This window comes from Talpa occidentalis, unplaced genomic scaffold (genome assembly GCF_014898055.3).
Source record: "Talpa occidentalis isolate TD23 unplaced genomic scaffold, MPIMG_talOcc4v2.1 talOcc4.16, whole genome shotgun sequence".
Lineage (NCBI taxonomy): Eukaryota > Metazoa > Chordata > Mammalia > Eulipotyphla > Talpidae > Talpa > Talpa occidentalis.
Genome location: NW_023601653.1, coordinates 42,730,337 through 42,748,970, shown reverse-complemented (window position 1 = coordinate 42,748,970; position 18,634 = coordinate 42,730,337). Strand labels below are relative to the sequence as shown.

Genomic DNA, 18,634 nt, shown 5'->3' with positions numbered 1-18,634 from the left:
GCATGAGTTAGCAAAAATAAGTGACAAACTCTGGCTTCATAAATCAAACCACAGAGTCTTCCTAAATTAAGGCTGGAATCCACACTTGAAGCACAGCTCTGTCTTGTTCTCCCTCCCCAAGTGCCAAAAGTGCATCTCAGGAAAAACATTTCGAGCCCAAAATTTAAGTGCAAGTTGTTTAACCCAGTCAAGGAAAAATGAACCAATAGTAAAACTGGGACTGGGAGATGGACAAGAAAACTTGACAGCACAAAAACTATAAATAGTTAGAAATGATCCTAACAGGTGCCAGAAAAATGTATTATGAATCTGGTTGCATTTCTGTACTACACATCACAGACTACTGGACAAAATGACTTTAATTTAAAAAAAATGAACAGTTCAACTCATCAATCCAGAATAAACTTTTCTCCCCAGTCCCTTTTCTCTGTAACACAAAGAGTAAATTTAATAATCAATAAAGAAAATTGTGTTCAGGAAACATTTTATGTCAAACATTTTGCAAAACGTTTGAAAATAACAAATACTATTAAAAAGTAAGTCTATTTGTCCCACTTCTTTGAATAAAACTGATAAACTGCTAGCAATTTCAAATGTTCAGCTTTTTACATTTCAAGACCTTTATTTATAAAAGCAAGAGTATTTTAATCTAGCACAATATTCATCAAAGAATATAAATCAACTTCTGTGGAAAGATCTCTGTTGAAAGGCTTTACTTGCAAACCTTCTTCCCATTAAAAAAACTATAGCAGACCGAAGACCTTATTTTTTTCCCTTTTCAGCTACCTTCTCTGCAGGCGCATCTAAATACTGCCTACTACTGCAGTGTGCCCTCTCACATGGAGGAATGCCTTTGATTTTGAAAATAATATTTTCAAACTACCCTATATAAACAAATGACAGGGCATGGTTGTGGGGTGTCCCCTTTCTCCTCTACAATCCTGCAAGACTTGAACCAGTTATACTTTCATCCCTAACCTATAAATCTTCGTTCCTGTTGGAGTATCAGCCCCCTCAGACCCATCTCATAGAAGATGAAAGGGAAGCCAGTTTTTTTCCCTATTGAACTCAGATACAAAAATCACAATCTGATTTGTTATTGGGATAACATACAATTGATTTTCTCATTATCCCTCATTAATCTCTCATATTCAAAAGGAGATTAATCTAGGGGACCTGAGGAGTTGAGGCATCTTTTTTCTCTTTGACAAGTTCAGAGATGTTTAAAATGATACATCAGACAGGAACAAAATCAGCAAGTGGAAAAATTATAGAAAAAAATGGCCAATTACGAAAATGCTAGATAAACCATAAAGCAGTAGCGAACAAGGAATGTCAGTTGCATGGAGCATGCCCTCTGTTTTGTTCACAAGTGTCCCAATGGCCTAGAACAGAGACTGACCCAGGAAAGAGGTGTGAATAAAATATAAGATATAATCAACAGTGGGTAACAAAAGTTAAAACCGCCTAAACACATGCAATCACATAAAGTACCTAATTAAAAGACACTGTTTTTCATCAATGTGCTTTTCTAAAAAAAATCTGATTTTCTTATTGAACATTTAGACTGGTGAACTCAACAACTTATGAGAAAAAAAAGAGTTAGTCAATATGAGAAGTTCTTAAAATTCACATTTTGTGACCCACTCCCAAGTTAGAATCTAAAGAATCAGAACTGTTGTTCATTAGCATTTCAGAAAACAGTCGTTTTTCCATAACCTCTGCGCTTGCTATAGACCCTCAGTCACTATTTCATCCTCATCTAAACCCCAGGTGACAGTGAATATTCATTTTAATTCTATATAAAACAGTATCCAAGCATTTTGGGAGGGCAAGACTGTCATTTAAGTAAAACTAGAGCAATCTTTAGAAAACTGCATTCTTTGCCAAATTATTAAAATAAAGTAATGGAAATGCTGGTTTAAAGCAGCATATTGGTGAACACAAATTTACCAGGTCTTAATTTGCATAAAATATTTTTCTAGTTTTAAAAAAATTAAATGCACTACTGATAAGAATGATTTCAAAAAAATAAAAAGGTTATTTGTTCAAATGAAAATGAACCCAGGAGAACATCAAATCTTCCATGAAGACTGAATAAGTTATTAGGAAAAATAGATGCTCAAACTATATTGGAATACTTCAAAGGGAAATGTAAATTCTTATGCCCTCTTAATTATTCAAAAAATCATTTTTGCATTTTAATACTTTAATAAGGGTACAAGAATGAACATGTTCTTGAAAATAAAAAGAATGTAGTTAGGAAACTTTCTCAACAGTTACAATATATTGGATGAAATAAGTATGTATACAAAATTATTTTGAAGTTATTGAAATACCCACACTTGATTAAATTTACTTAAACTGTATCTGTAAAATCTGCAAAGTTAAGAATCCTTGAAAAATTACTCCTATGAATACAACACCAAGCCCTCCAAAGTTATTGAAATCACCACATGTTCTTCAAAAGGTTATTTTTATGAAACATTATTTACTAACTCTTGTCTACTTTATACATTTCTAATTTTTCTAATAAGTCAAAAAGAACAGAGTGGAACAAATTTCCAAGCACATACATTTTGCCATAACTGTATTTGTTCCTCTCCCAAGATGCAAAAAGGATTTTCCAGAGTTTAGGTTCTACACTATGTGAATAAGAAAGGCGCTCATATAATTCTATTTGTTCCATTCATTTTGTTCAGTAACCACTTCAACCAGAAAGATCAGGACAAGTTCGAAACATGTTGAATTCTATAAAACCATTAACAAAAAAAAGAAAAAAGTTGATCCGACAGTTTGCTGGGACAATGGAATCTGTTGAAAAAGCGTTTCTTAGTCATTCCGGACAAACCCATCGGGATTAAAAGAATTAGTTAAGATCGTCTAAGGACAAAGTTTTTTTTTTTAAAAAATCCAAGTGTATCTTAGTTTCTGGGTCTCTAAGAGGTTCTTCCCGTTTTCACTCCCACTTCGGCAGTTAATATTTGACTAAACGGCCTGCATCCCAGTGACACTGCTTAAGTTTCTAGGAATTAAAACAAATCCAAACTGCCCTTCTTTTGGAAAATTCCCATTTATCAGTGAACTTCCCACTCCAGGTGCCAACTCAGCCATTTCAGCAAGAAGAAAAAGTTGGCCTTGCTTTTCCTCCCGACTTAGGAATTCACAGTATAAACACGGAAAGTCATGACGCTTTGCAACTCTCCTTTCCAAAGATCGTTTTGAACTGTTGCGACTGTCATTAACAGTTGGCGAGACAAAAGCCCTCAAAACCGGCGGCACGAAGCTAACCTTGCCAACAACTTTCCACCCGTCTGATACCGCCCGGCCTCCCGAACCGGAGCCGGCGGACAGACTTGCTGAACCTGGGAAACCCAGAGAGAAACTGGTACAGCGAATCCAAACATCCCGAGTCAGGGGCTGCCCTTTGCTACTAACACGAGGTACCTCCAAGGGTTGCACCCGAAAAGCCAGAAAAAGTAGCTCTCCACTTGTTGAAACAAGGGGACAGAGAAGAAGATGGTGGAAGAGGGGGGACAGAAAGGAGGCAGGGGTCACAATGAACAGCAATCACCTCCTTATCCCTAAACGGCATCGCCACTAAAGTTCGAGCTGTGCTAGGCAGGTCCCGGGCCAGCGCTGACTGGGGCGCACGGCTGCCGGGGCGCCCTGGGCGCAGTGCGCACCGCGGCGCGCGCAGATGCTGGGCCCAGCGGGCTGGGAGGTGCCGCGCGGCGGCTGCCGAGGGAGGTTCTGGCTCACCTGGCGCTGAAGGCTGGAAGGTACAGTCTCGGTCCCCTGGAGCCCGGCCTGGCAACCTGGCGCCGTCCGCCGCGGGACTGAGCACTTGGAAAGCCCACCGCGTGCCGAAGGGCGCCCCGGCCGGACTGACCTGCTCGGCCGCCGGGCACAGCTTGAGAGGTACCGGGTTGGCCGGAAGGGGCCGAACCTGTGCGCCCGCGGCCGCCGCGGTGGGGGGCAGGACGGCCGCCGGGCCGTGGGGCGCAGGCGGCTGCAGCCCGTGCGGCGGGGCGCCCCCGGCCCGCAGCAAGTTCTCGATCAAGAAACTCTTGCCCAGGTTGCCAAAGCCCGGCGCGGCAGGGAGATTCAGGAGCGCGGAGGAGGCCACCACGTCCCAGTAGGCACCGGCGTGGGCCGCCACGGCGCTGGGGAGCATGATGTGGCGCCCCGGGCCGGCTGCGCGCCCGCCTCGCCCCTCGCGCCCGGCTCCGGGCCCGGCGCTGCCGCCTGCGCCGCCGCCTCCCGCGGGGCTGGAGCGCACCAGCTGGGGGAGAAGAGGGCACCGAGGACGCCGGCAGCCTGGGGAGGATATTATTTATTTGGGTTGGGCGGTTTTAAGGGATGGGAGGAGAGTGGGAGGGGGAAGCTGTGTGTTTCCCTAACCCGACCGCGTGGGCTCTGGGGGCGTCCGGGGGAGTCCCTCCTGCTCGCTATGCAGATCCGAGAAGGAGTTTTTCTCCAGAAGGCTGGAAGGTGTGTCCAGTCCATTCATTCATGTCACCAGGCCCACAATGTGACAGACGCAGCCAGCAACAATCGGGACAGCCCGAGACTGCGCTTTGGCCTGGGGAGAGACGCGCGGCGGGAGGAGGAGGTTGGCGCCGAGGCGCTGTGTTCGGGCTCTGTAGCCCCCTTCCAGGGGCGGGGCTGACTGCAGCCCTCTCCCAAGAGCCGGCCTGCCCCGGGAGCCAGAGCTCCTGAAAACCAGCGAGGCGAGCGCCTTGAGGGCAGGCGGCGTTCCCATCCCGAGAGTGGTTAGCTTAGCGCAGCTTGGCCTGGGCCATCCTTGCTCTCCATGCCCATGGCAGTTCTGCCAGTGCCATCCGGCACCCGGGGGAAGTGAGCAGAGTCCCCTGTGTCGGAAAGGAAGGACTGCAGTCTGCAGAGAAAGTCAGTGTTGCTTGAGACTGTTATGTCACACACGTGGAAAGTATTCTGTTGTTGGTGTATTTAATGCGGCCCCATTTTTTTGTGGGAAAAAGAAAGAACTTATCCTGAAATACCTTTTAAGAAATTTGTTTCTAGTGATTCACTTATTCATGAGATTTGATTCGGAGCCACTCTGAAGACGGGCTCTATTAGATTTTGATCTAGAGAAGTGGATCTTAGGCGGAGTTGGCTTAATGGCAACTGGCAGAAGATCAGGGTCAAAGCCTGGAAGAAAAACCGTCCCCAAGTTCTCCGACCATCCGTGGTTGGGTCCTACCTCAGGGGGAGGCGACAACACTAATTGAAGAGTTAAGTTGTTCTTTTTTTTTTTTTTTTTTCTCCTTTTCCCCTAGAAATTTGGGTACTTTTCAGTTTAACAGTCTGCTAAGTAGAGAATGGACTGGTGAAAAAGCTCTGTGTGTGTGTGTGTGTGTGTGTGTGTGTGTGTGTGTGTGTGTGTGTGTGTTAAAAGTACTTTTCACCACAAAGCAACTTGCAGGTTCCTCACCTTGGAAACCAACAAAGCGTTAAAACTGACTTCTCTGTCAACACTTGCCATTGCAACTCTCCTGAGCAAATTTAGATGAATTTCTCTAGAAGAGATTTTTTCAAGGATGGATGCAAAGTCTGCAGTCACATGATTGTAAAGATTTCCTCTTTTCCAGAAAAATAATTTGGTCCCTGGCTTCAGTTCGCTGAAAAACTGGCTGGAGTTGCCATGCTAGTGAAGTAAATTTCCTTTTAAAAATTTACCTTCAAGTGAATTGGTTGATTTTTGTTCCATTTACATGAGATTTCTCTAAAGCTTTTTAAAAGTCCATTGTCTCACCTGCTGCTAAATGAGAGGGGGGTTATTCGCAGGGTCTGTGTACACTACTGTTCATCCACTCTAGTCAACAAACTAACTTAGTCACATTATACACCCCATCTTTCCTGAACCTTTTCCTATTTAGTGAAGACTTGTGGGATATAATCCTGGGAACATGGAGAGATAATGAAGGTCTGGCCCTTACCTTGTAGGACTTCACAGTCCAGTGAGGGAGAAGTGCAAGAAACATCTGTTAGAGGACTTGTAATTAGGAAGACTTCCCTAAACTGAGTCTTGAAAAGTTAAAAAGTGATTGAACATAGGAAGTGGAGAATCACATTGGAGATGAGCAAGGAAAACAGAGATCAGTGAGGTCTCCCTAGGGGTTAAGTCTCAGCACTGTCACCATTGAGTTAAGGCCTGAGTTCAATTCCCTGCCAGGGAGCTGACACACATGGTGCAGCAGACCTCTCCTGTCTCCCCCGTTGCTCCCCTCAACAGTAGATTTCAGTCAATCTGCCTGTTCTACTCCTCACTCTGTGTCTGGGGAATGCATTACCCCTCACAGCTCTGGCCTACACCCCAGTTATTCTTTCATCTCCATCCTCTCCTTAGTTCACCATAGATCTTTTTGCTTATTTTTGTGGTTCTCTTGCTTACATGTCTAATTAATGAACCTCAAATTCTATCGATAATAAATTAATACAACAAATAGGTAAGTCTTTTTTATTTTAGATACACATGCTTCAAGGAGTTCCACTAAGAACTGGACTTCTCTAGGGAGTATGAATCTCTTCCCTGTTCCTTCATGATCACCTAATTTCTTCTCTCTGTGCCCGGTGGGGAGAGAACCTGGCCATACCCTGGGTGCCGTGGCCTCTGGATGACAAGATCCAGGATGGAATATTGAGTCCTCTTCGTAGCCTCTGAGTCCTGCTCCGACAATCAGAAAACATTGAATGTTGAGGAGCTGGATTCTGATCTCAACTATATGGAGAAACTTCAAGGGAAGCATTATAGCCTCTTTAGTAACATACTAGAAATCTGACCCATGCCGAGTGACATAGGGAGAAAAAATATTTCCTAATTGCTAACTGAGTAGATTCTCCTCACCGTGCACCCACTCACGCTCCAGGGCCTTCATCAGATTACATCTTAATCCTAAATGAGAGAGGAAAATTGTCAAAGAAAAGTGTACAAATGTGTTAGGAGTTTTTTGGGTACCTTCCATCACTCCAGCACTTATTTCTCAGTTAAATGCTACACAGTTATATATTTTCTTAAATATTCTCCCAATCCTACCTTCCCACCCCATCACCAAATAACCATGGGCCTTTAAAATAAATTCAAAAATCTGGCTCCCCTCAGAAAGGCATTATAAATATGTTTTCAATTTTTGATCTGGCAGGACTCAAGCTTTTATTGTCCCGCTTTTCCTGCACATGTCCTTTCTGGCTGGCCCTGTTGGCTTTTTATGTATTATTTTGCCATGCCTGGGACATTGTTCATCTCCGTGCCCTGCATTCTACCTTCAAACTCTATTTTACTGACTTTCTTCTGTAACTGGGAGGCTTCCCAGTTTCTTTCCAGGCCATTCAGTTTCTTTGGCATTACTTGCTCATTGATCATTTCTAACCACTTTTCCACTTGTCCTGCTTTGCCCAAAGTGAAATGTGACACCACTGAAAGATTTTGAGGAAATTGCTGGGGGAGCTGCTGAGCATCCGCTGTCTTTTCAACTGCTTCTCATTTTCTCCGTGTCCTCACAGTCACAGGTGCTATTCTGTCATGCCAAAATCCTACAGAGTTTTAAAGTTTGACCTGAATTGCTGCTTTAGACAAAAGTGAAGACTGGGTCTCCCTGGTGACCTAGGCGTTAAGTCTCAGCGATATCAGGGCTGAGTTCGATCCCTGACCAGGGATCCACATAGGTCACAGCAGACCTCTCCTGACTCGCCTGCTGCTCCCCTCAGCAGTGGATTTCAGTAGATCTACCTGTTTTGCTCCCCACTCTGTGTCTAGTGAATTCTCTCTGGCCTACACCCCAGTTCTTCTGTGCAAATAATAATAAGAAGAAGTATTTTTCAAAAAGTGAAGACACGTTACATAAAGAATTTTGTCATATTCCCAAAAGTTGACACCAGAGTCCCTTCAGATGAACAATAAGCTTTTTATATTTACTGCCAGAATTATAAAGTGCATACAAAGAAGTTAATTTCTTGTGAGGCTGTGCTCTAAGGCCATGAGACCAGGCTCTCTGAACCACAGTTGGGTGTGTCAATATCCTTGCTTTAGAGTGTCGTTTCTCTGGTGAGAATTTGCTTTATTTAAAATATAATAAACTTTTTGGATAAATAAACAAAAATTAATCCTTAAAGTTTGTTTGTTTGTTTTAGTCTGTCCATCTTATTGTTTCACAACTTTGATTTATTTGGAAAGTAGAGTCATATGCAAAACTTCTGAAGAAAACATTGTTTTCAGTTCAGCCAATGACATGGTGTGGCATAATTTTCAAGTTATTTTCTCAGCTTCTGTGTATTAGTACTCCGGGCTCAGGTCAGTTTCATGCAGTCCTCTGACTCAGAGCCTCTCACAGGCTGCAATTGAGGACTGCAGTCACCTTGAGACTCAGCTAGAGATAGTCTGTTTCCAATCTCGCCCGGTGTTCCTCAGCAGAATCCAGTTCTTCACTCACTGTGGGCCCCGCTAGCATTTTTGCTGTTTGCTCTCTACCTTTCCACAACATGGCAGCCACCTCCTATCAAATGAAAGAGTAAACAAGATGTAATGAGGTAGACTACAAAGTCTATTTGTAATCTAATCTCAGAAGTATCATTCATCACTTTTGCCATTTTCTCTTCATTTAGAAGCAAGTCCCTAAGTCGAGTCCAGACTCAAAGTGTCACTACCAGGAGGAGGCAATCACTAGGAGAAGCTGCCCCTATACTCGGAGACCATACACAGAGGCTGATAGAGGAGCGTTCCAGAAAGCAGGAATGGTCAGCAATTAAATCTTGCTGAAAGGGTTAGATTAGAATAAAACAGTCAGTACTATGCAGTGGTAGGTTACAAAATCAATGTATAAAAATCACTTGCATTCCTATCTATAAAAACAAACTAGAAGAGAAAAAATCAAGAAAACAATTCCGTTTCCCATTGCATCAGGAAGTATTAAATACCTAGGAATAAACTTAACAAAAGAGGTGAATGAACTGTACAATGAAAATTATAAGACAATGAAAATACAATGTACAAATATTTGGAGAGGTATAATGTTATTAAAGTGGCCTTCCTACCCAAGGCATTATATAGATTCAATGCAATCCCTATCAAAGTTCCAATGGCGTTTTAAAGAAATAGAACAATCATTCTTGAAATTTATATGGAAACACAAAAGATCCCAAAACAATCCTGTCAAAAAATAGGAAGAACAAGATTATCACAGTCCCTGAATCAAAGCTATAGTTTTCGAAGCAATACAGTATTGGAATAAAAATAGACACACGGCCCAATGGAATAGAATTGAAAACCCGTAAATAAACCCATATCAATGGACAGCTAATCTGTGACAAAAGACCAAAGAGTATATGTTGGAGTATAAGTATACCCAGGAGTATAAGGCTCTTCAACAAATGGTGTTGGGAAAACTGGGCAGTGACATGCAAAGGAATGATACTAGACCATTCTCTCACACTGTGCAAAAACTAAGTCAAATGGATTGAAGTCTTGGATGTAAGACCTGAAACCACAAAATACACAAAAGAAAACAACAAAACACTACATGACATTGACTTCATGGATGTATTTGGGGACTCAACTCTAACAAGGGAAACTGACGCAAAAATAAACAAATGGGACTAGATCCAACTAAAGCTTTTGCACAGTGAAGGAAAATATCAGTAAAATAAAAAGAGACTGAACGTGCAAAGATATGTACATATCAAATATCTGACAATGGGCTAATATCCAAAGTCTATGAAAGTCTTATAACTCAACAACAGCACAAGGAAACTTTAAAAACACACACCATTTAAAAAAAAAATGGGTAGAAGAGCTAAAGAGACACTGCTTCAAAGTAGACACACAGATAACCAACAGGCATTTGAAAAAATTCTTATAATCATTTATTTTCAGGGAAATGCAAATCAAAACCTGAATGAAATACCATCTCACACCTGTGAGAATGGCCCACGTTAAAAAAAAAAAAAAAAAAAAGAATATTGTTGGTAAGGTGTGGAGGAAAAGGAATGCTCTTACACTATAGGTGGGAATGTAGACTGATCCAGACCCAATGGAAAACAGTATGGAAGTTTCACAAAAATATTAAAAATATATCTATCATATAATCCAGCAGTTCAACTCCTAGGAATCTACTATCTCATACTATACAAGAAAATCAACTGAAAATGGATAAAAGACATAGATGTAAGACCTGAAACCTTAAGATACATAGAATAAAACCTGTTCCTTTTTTTGACCCTTTGTTTGATTTCCTTATATTCCTCCTCTCATATTTTTCTTTCTCCTGACTTTATTTAACTGAGCATCATTCCTTCCAGCTCCATCCATGTTGCTGCAAATGGCATGAGGTTGTCCCTTTTGATTGTTGATTCATATTCCATTGTGTATATAGACCACATCTTCTTGATCCAGTCATCTGTTTGGGGGCATTTAGGTTGTCTCCATATCTTGGCTATCGTGAATAGTGCTGCAGTAAACATAAGAGTGTAGGTTTCCCTTTGAATTAATGTTTTTTGTGTTGTTTGGATAGATTCCTAGGAGTGGAATTGCCAGGTCATCTGGTAGCTCCATTTTTAGTAATTTGAAAAACCTCCACACAGCTTTCCATAGTGGTTGGACCAGTTTGCATTCCCAGCAGCAATGCAGGAGAGTTCCTTTTTCTTCACATCCTCGCCAGCATTTGTTGTTGTCAGCCTTTTTAATATGTGCCATTCTCACCAGTGTGAGGAAGTATCTCATGGTAGTTTTGATTTACATTCCCCTGATGGTAAGGGATGTTGAGTATTTTTTCATATACCTGTTGGAACACTCTTTTGTGGCAAATAGGAGAGCAGACATAATGGGGAACATATTTTGTGATTGCCTGACCTGATTAAGATTTGTGTCTGTATTTCACTGCAATTCAGTCAGCTTTATGGACATTCAGCTGCTCAGGTTTGCATACAGGGCATTGGATAACTCGAGGTATTGCTGTAAGAACAACAGGGAAGAGGAATAGAGGCACTGATTCATTTACAAGAGGGTAAATGGTGAATCAAGGCCAGTCCATAGAGAAATGAAACCAGGTCAGTCTGAGAGTGAAAGAGGTGAAATAGTATAGGAGATGCTTCTTTATAGAAAACTGAGATTCCAATGAGAAGTCGGCTACTTTTAAAGACTCTCATAAATAAAGTGTCCTTAGGAGAATATTTTCCATGTTTAACTTTGAATTAGTTTGATTTGATGATTTTGTTAAAGATTTATTAATTTATTTATACAAGCACTGGGTACAGTCAGAAGTGTGGGAGGGTGAGAGAATTCACCAGAGCCAGAGAGGGGAGCAGAATAGGCAGAAGGACTGAAGTACATTGCTGAGGGGAGCAGCGGGCATGGCAGGAGAGGTCTGCGTGGCAGGAGAGGTCTGCGCACCATGTGGGACCCTTGCCAGCCTGACAGGGATCGAACTGGCACTGCAGAGGCTGTGGGCAGCTTCGCAGCCCAGAGCTCAATGGCTGCGCCACCGGGGAGGCCCAATTTGATGATTTTAATTTACTCATAAAGAAAAGGGATTTTCTCCTTTAAGAAACATGGTGCTAAAATGAAGGAATGAGTCACTGTGAGAGAAGAATCATGAACTTGCAAAAGGAAATCGTGATCTTTCAAAGATGAGCCGTGTTGAGAAAGGGCAGGAGAGGGAGGATGCTGAAAGCTCATGGAGCCATCAGGTTCCCTCTCTGGCTTCCTGACCCTGTCATTTCAAGCCTGGAAGTGCTCAGAATCGCTCTGGAGAGCTTGCTGAAAACCACGCCAGGCTTCACTCACCGCTTGGTGAATCAGAACTAGAGTCAGTCCCTTTAACAATCACCCCAGATGTTGATGAACAGTGAGGCTGTGTGTAGACCTTAACTGACAATTGACTTCTGTTTACTGCTTCTTGGAAGCAAGTTTCCCTGTGAGAAGGGTGTGCACCCAGCCACCAGCATGCTTGGTCAAGGCCACGCCATGGACAGACACCATGGAGAGGAGATGCCACTTATGGAGAGTGGCAGATGGGCAGTATCAGAGAGACAGACAGGCTAAGACACGTGGAGGCAACAGACACATAAATGAGCTATTCTGCATGCCCCACTCTGTTGCGCCTTCAGTTACTGCCAGCCCCAGTGTCCATCTGACCCAGAAGCAACAGACTGTTCATATGACCCTGGTCAGCACAAGACACCATGAGAACTAGTGTCTAGTGTGTTCGCCCAGTGACTTTTGCAACACCATTTCCGCTGTCTCTCCAGGGACTTTGCCATCAATAATCTCTTGGCTGTGAAAAAAAATAATAATAATAAAAAGTTACTGGCATTTTCTATATTCCATATACTGTTCTCCACACTTTTCAGGAAATCCTCTCCATACCCCTATTGAGTTTAAACGCTGTTTTTCACATAGGGGTAAATTTACTCAGTCACAAATAGAAAGTCATGTGTGGGAAGCAGTGGGATCTCACAGCCTTTAATATGTGCGCCTCTCTCTCTCTCTCTCTCTCTCTCTCTCTCTCTCTCTCTCTCTCTCTCTCTCTCTCTCTCCCCCTCCCTCTCTCTCTGTAATTTCCTTGCCAAATTCAAAAATCACCATTTAGTCCTCCTTAAAATCTTGCTGATAATCCTGATTACCATTTCTTCTTTCTTGCAACTGTTCTTCCTTTAATTTTTTTGACCTCAGTCTTTTCTAATTTTTCTCCTGCCTTTTTTTTTTAAAGATTTATTTATTTATGCATACAAGAACTGGGCTTCAGGCCAGAGGTGTGGGGAGTGAGAGGATTCACCAGAGACAGAGCGGGGAACAGAACAGACAGACTGACTGAAACACACTGCTGAGGGGAGCCCGGGCGAGTCAGGAGAGGTCTACTGCACCGTCTGGGTAGCTCCCTGCCCGGGGATCGAACTCCTGCTGCAGTGGCTGCGGATAGCTTCATAGGTTGTGTCTTAACCCCTTGCACCACCAGGGAGTCCCTTTCCTTCCTTTCTAACTTCATGTTCTATTTTCTTCTACCAGTGTCTCATCGTCTGCATGTCTTAAATGCCGTTTCTAATATTCTCTCATTGATTGCTCTAAACATCCGTCCCTGGGAGTTCAACAGCTCTCTCATGATGAGAATCCTCAAACAGGTCAGGACAAGACTTCTACCCAAATCAGTATTCCTAACCCGTTGGTCCACAGACCTGTAGAATTCACTGGAGTCCATAATCTCTGATGGAGAAAAAAATACTATATATTTTTTTCACTGACCTTTAACTGAAATTTATATTACTTCCAATTACAAATGTAGGCCAAAAATCACGCTATTATTAGTAGTACCTATACCACTAGAAGGCATACATTTCTTAAATGAGCTTATACATTCATTGAAAAAAAATAGAGAACCTTGTTAGCTGGGAAATAATGGTAGCTTTGATTTACATTGAATTTATAATGTATTATAAAACCTGAGCTTTTTGCTGACATTTTCCTGTAGACTTTTTTTATTCAAGTACCATTGGTTTGCACCCTTATTAGTGTCTTAGAAATATAGGATTTCCATGCTCAGCTGTAGTTATTCAATAATAGAACACCCATCACCAAAACACGTAACCGTTTTTATATCAAAATATAATTATGGTGGGTATCTTGAAATATTTACATTATCACACCTCAATTTGTTGGTAGCTATTTAACCCACCACTCTCCTGATCTTGAAGGATTGGTTTTGTGCAGGTGATATTCCATCTTCTGAAGGAAGTGCCTTGTGTCCTCCTGGGTGCTGAAGTCACATTCCACGGATGGACCACACTTGCCCACTTGGTATCTTGGGCACTAAGGTGTGGGTGGGGGCTGTTGGCCCAGTACAGCTGTGGTGTGATTTTTGGGCTCCACATGGCTCAGCTAGAGATCTGCACATGAGGATAAAGGCCCAGCACAACAAGGACAGGAAAACTAGTACCCAGTGACAAGAAGTGCAGCCTGATACCTGGGAGCCCAGCACAGAGCAACTTGGAGTCTCGTATGGGATCGCTGTGTGCCCATTGGAGGTCTAAGGCATGACACTATGAAATGCTACTACATTGTAGAAGTAAATAAAGTCCACACTGGGGGGTCACCTTCAGGCTCCAGTGAGCTGGGAGGAAGGTGCCAAAATGGTACCCAGCAGTAGTGGCAAGTTTATAAGAGTTTGCAAGATGGCATCTCCCGGGTTTCCTGACTGGGGGTTATGTACAAAGCTTCCTGCCTCTTAGCTATGAGTGTCTAGTAGGATTCTTGCCCCCGGATTCAGGCACTTTTTGGTCTGGTGTTACTGCATTGTGTCCTGGTGTGAGTGAGTCTTCCTGCTGGCCCTTTAAGGCATATTCTCCACTCCCTGCAATTCTTCAATTCTTCTGGATGTATTTCACATCAGCTCTCAATGCTGCAGCCCCAGGGACTCCTCTACACTGAGCTAGATTGAGGAGTTGGGGTACCCACTGCAAGGCACAACCCTCTCCCACTCCATAGGGAGAAGTTCTGCTCATTGAGGAGCCCTCTGTTTGTGAATTATAATAGTGGGTTTTCTTCCTTGGTGTGAAAGCCATCTCTGTATTTTGTTGTGGAAGGTCTGTTTATCCAGATTTCAGGTATTTATCCTATGTATGAAATAGAGATTTGTGTTTCCAGGGGAGGACAAAGGTTAAGTTCATATTCTTCTTATGCCACCACTGTTTTTTTTTTTTATACTGTTCTTTAATTATTTATATACAGATTTAAACTATTTTTATTTGTACTATTATGTTTCATGCATACATTTTTCTTCAACCTATTGGAAAGTAACTTTTTTGTACTGTTACCAGGTCTCTCAGTTCTGCTTTATAAGGCAGTCATTTTGTTGTTTTTTTGCCCTTATAAAGCCAATTTCTGTGTCATCACCTTGAGCCAGAACCTTCATCCTACAATAGATTATGAATTATAACTATAAGATTGTTCATATTCTCCAAAATACCTAGAAGTGTCTTCAAAAATTGGGCCTCCCCAGGTGGCACAGCAGTTGAGCGCTGGGCTGCAAAGCTGCCCGCAGCCTCTGCAGCACCGGTTCAATCCCGGGCCACCGGCGAGGGGCCCACATGGCATGACAGACCTCTCCTGCCACACCCGCTGCTCCCCTCAGTCTGCCAGTTCTGTTCCCCGCTCTGGCTCTGGTGTATTCTCTCACCCTCCCACGCTTCTGACTGTATCCAGTGCTTGTATAAATAAATAAATAAATAAATCTTTGGGGGGGAAAAAAAAGAAGTGTCTTCAAAAATCAATAGATATGTAATTATTTAGATTCTTCCCTTTATTCACTTAGGTCTCCTGACTTCACTATAACATGATGGTAGTAAATAATTCTTAGGCAACCCAAGCAGAGGTGATCCGTGCTGTCTCTAACTCATTCTCCCTATCCTAGAGAGCCTGGCCAGTGCCTTGGGGATATTTAGTATAGGACTATGAATAGTCATTTTTGATTTGTAAGCCATGGACCTGCCCACAAAGATATGAAAATAAAATATCAGCCTAGTAAGCTAGAAACTGGGAAAAAATAGCATTTGCAAGCTCATGTATGCTATAAAATACAAATATGGAGCATGGAGGCTAAAAGATTTTGCATTCATAGTAATGATTAAAACTAAAAGTAACTTAATTTCATAATGATTATGTTTACCAATGCGAAATATATAAACACACCCACATCCATACATAGCTTATAAAAACCAATTTTTGTCTATGTAATTAAAACTTAAGGACATTTGAAACCGATTAACCAATTAATATGTGTTTTTATGACCACCAGTGATACATAGGTACAATTGTCCTGTTATACTCCAATTTAATAGTATGCATTTAGTTTTTAATGCACTGTGAGATGAAAATATGATGATTTCACAACTGAAAAACTTTTTCTCTACATAAGCATAATTTACTTTTTCACTTGGCTGAAGAGATTCATTTTAAGATGCACCCATTTTATTTTTAAATTGTCCTTGTATTTCGTGTTTCTTTTACTGCTTAATGTTCCTTAATTTTGTTACTATAAATCTTTTATGTGATTTACATGCCTCTGACTGCCTTTCAAAGCTGATGAGCTCTTCTCACATTCATTCAAACACACATGATGAAATTGATTTTTATATTCCCAAATGTCATAAATAATCATTTCTAAAATAATCCAATGTGAAATTAAACCTTTTCTGTGGAAAACAAATAGAGTTTAGCTTTTTTAAGCTGCTCGCGGCTGTCAGTTAATTGCTCCGAGTACTACAATGACCTTGAAAGTCAATGGGCCGGGTTTTTTTATGGGTGCTGGGTACAGAATTAAGTTTGAGTTAAATTGCATTGTTGTCCTTTTTCTCCACATACTCACCAGCATTTGTTGTTATCAGTTTTTTTTTAATGGGTCCATTCTCACCTCTGAGGTGATGATATATCATAATGGTTTTGATTTGCATTTCCCTGGTACTTAGTGATGCTGAACATTTTTTTATATGCCCGTTGGCCATTTGCATTTCTTCTTTGGAGAAGTGTCTTTTTAGTTTTTCTGCCTATTTTTTGACTGGGTTGTTTGCTTTTTAGTTCTTCTGCCCATTTTTTGATTGGGTTGTTTGCTTTATTTTTGTTGAGTTGTGTGAGCTCTTTGTAGATCCATTATCTGTCCATTATCTGTCATATGGTGTGCAAATATTTTCTCCTATTCAGTAGGGTGTCTCTTCATTTTAATTATTGTCTCTTGTGCTGTACAGAAGTGTTTTAGTTTGATGTAGTCCCAGCTGTTTATCTTCTTTGTTTTCCTTGATTCTAGAGAAGAATCCTCTGAGGAATTCAACAAAGGAGGTGAGGAGAGGAGGGTCAGAACAGGGGAGGATAGAACACAAGGAAATATGGTGATGGTTCACAGGTGATAGGGTGGCAGGAGAACTATGGGGACTACAAATGTAAGGGAAAAAAATAATTAAAATGCATTATTGTCAAAGTTGTATGCCAGGCTGAGGATGCACAGGGGCACATACAGAGCAACCTAAAGTCAGGTTGCCTGGTTCAAATCCCAGCATTATCACATATTAGGAGCATGACTGCACTGCCTACTGTTCCCTGCAGATAAAACATTCTCAACCTGTTGTTTGTCTTTTTCTTCTTGACAACCCTTCACACCCATCCAGAAACCAAAAATACCAACTATTCTCCTGACTTTGTTGAAGCTAGGTATTGTCTGTGACTCACTCCAGTCCTATAGGATGTGAAGAATGTGGGCCAGAGATATTATTCTAGGACAGGGTAACCTCTCTGTCGGGTAGACAATAGGATGCAATACAGTTTTTCTTTGGTTGTTGTTCTGTTTCTCTGATTCCTAAAGCTGTAACAGCCATCCTGTGAGAGCTGAGAGGATAGGTCTAAGGGCCAACCTGAAGGAGACAGCAGACAGAGCTTGGTCCTTGACAACATCACCAAGCCACCAGAGTCCTAGAGCTTTTGAATAGAGTTTCTGTTACGTGAGGTTAAAAAAGTGTCCTCGGGCTTCCCTGATGGCGCAAGGGGTTAAGCACAGCGCTGTGAAGCTATCTGCAGCTTCTGCAGCATGAGTTTGATCCCCGGTGGCCAGGGAGCTACACACATGGCATAGCAGACCTCTCCTGTCTCACCGGCTGCTCCCCTCAGCAGTGTATTTCGGTCAGTCTGCCTGTTCTGTTCCCCACTCTGTTTCTGGTGACTCTTCTCACCCCCCACACCTCTGGCCTATACCCCGGTTCTTGTATGCATAAATAAATAAATCTTTTTTTTAAAGTGTCCTCATTATTTAATCCATGTGTAATAGGGCATTCTGTTATATCCACATAAAAGAAAATTAATGTCTCCAGATCAGTATTGTATAGATACAATGGTAGAGTCATCCTTGTCTTGTTTTGAATTTTAAGAATGTTTTAAGCATTTCACTATTAAGTATAATGCCATCTGTAGAGTTTTTTGGAAATTCTACTAGTAAACCATTTCTAGATTTAAAAAAACGTTTTTAAAATTGTAAGTGAAGGTTGGATTTTTCTGTAAGTTATTGAAAGGATCACACAATTTTTCTCCTTTTACTTTAAAGTGGCAAATTATATGTTTCTTTGTAAATTAAATCTAAACTGGAATTCCTGAAAACCCAATTTGTTTATGACATAATTAACTTATTGACCATTTTGGGTATTTTTATGCATACTTTGCTGTTTTTATTCATACTTACAAGTAAGATTGCTTTTAATTTTTTTTCTCGTAAAGTTCTTTTCAAATTTTGAATTGAAGATACGCTGGCTTGATAAAATGAGTTCATAAAATTCTTTTTGTTTTCTGAAAGACTTTTGTAGGAATGAAAATATTTCTTCTTTAAATAAGCTTTAGAGGGCCTCCCTGGTGGCGCAATGGGTTAAGCACCGCACTATGAAGCAATATGCAGCCTCTGCAGCATGAGTTCAATCCCCGGCCGGCCAGGGAGCTACACACATGGTTCAGCAGACCTCTCCTGTCTCACCTGCTGTTCCCCTCAGCAGTGCATTTCAGTCAGTCTGCCTGTTCTGTTCCCCACACTGTCTCTGGTGAATCCTCTCATCCCCTGCATCTCTGGCCTGTACCCCAGCTCTTGTATGCATAAAT

The 18,634-nt window shown here is 41.7% G+C and overlaps 1 protein-coding gene across 1 annotated transcript in view; it reads right to left on the bottom strand.

Annotated features, from left to right (window-relative positions):
• DBX2 (developing brain homeobox 2) overlaps positions 1 to 4,177 on the bottom strand; it is a 39,224-nt gene extending 35,047 nt beyond the window's left edge. The window contains exon 1 of the mRNA XM_037514109.2: positions 3,763 to 4,177. Within this exon, the coding sequence (XP_037370006.1) occupies positions 3,763 to 4,177 (415 nt within the window). The remainder of the gene's footprint in view (positions 1 to 3,762) is intronic.
• Positions 4,178 to 18,634: the final 14,457 nt, after the last annotated feature.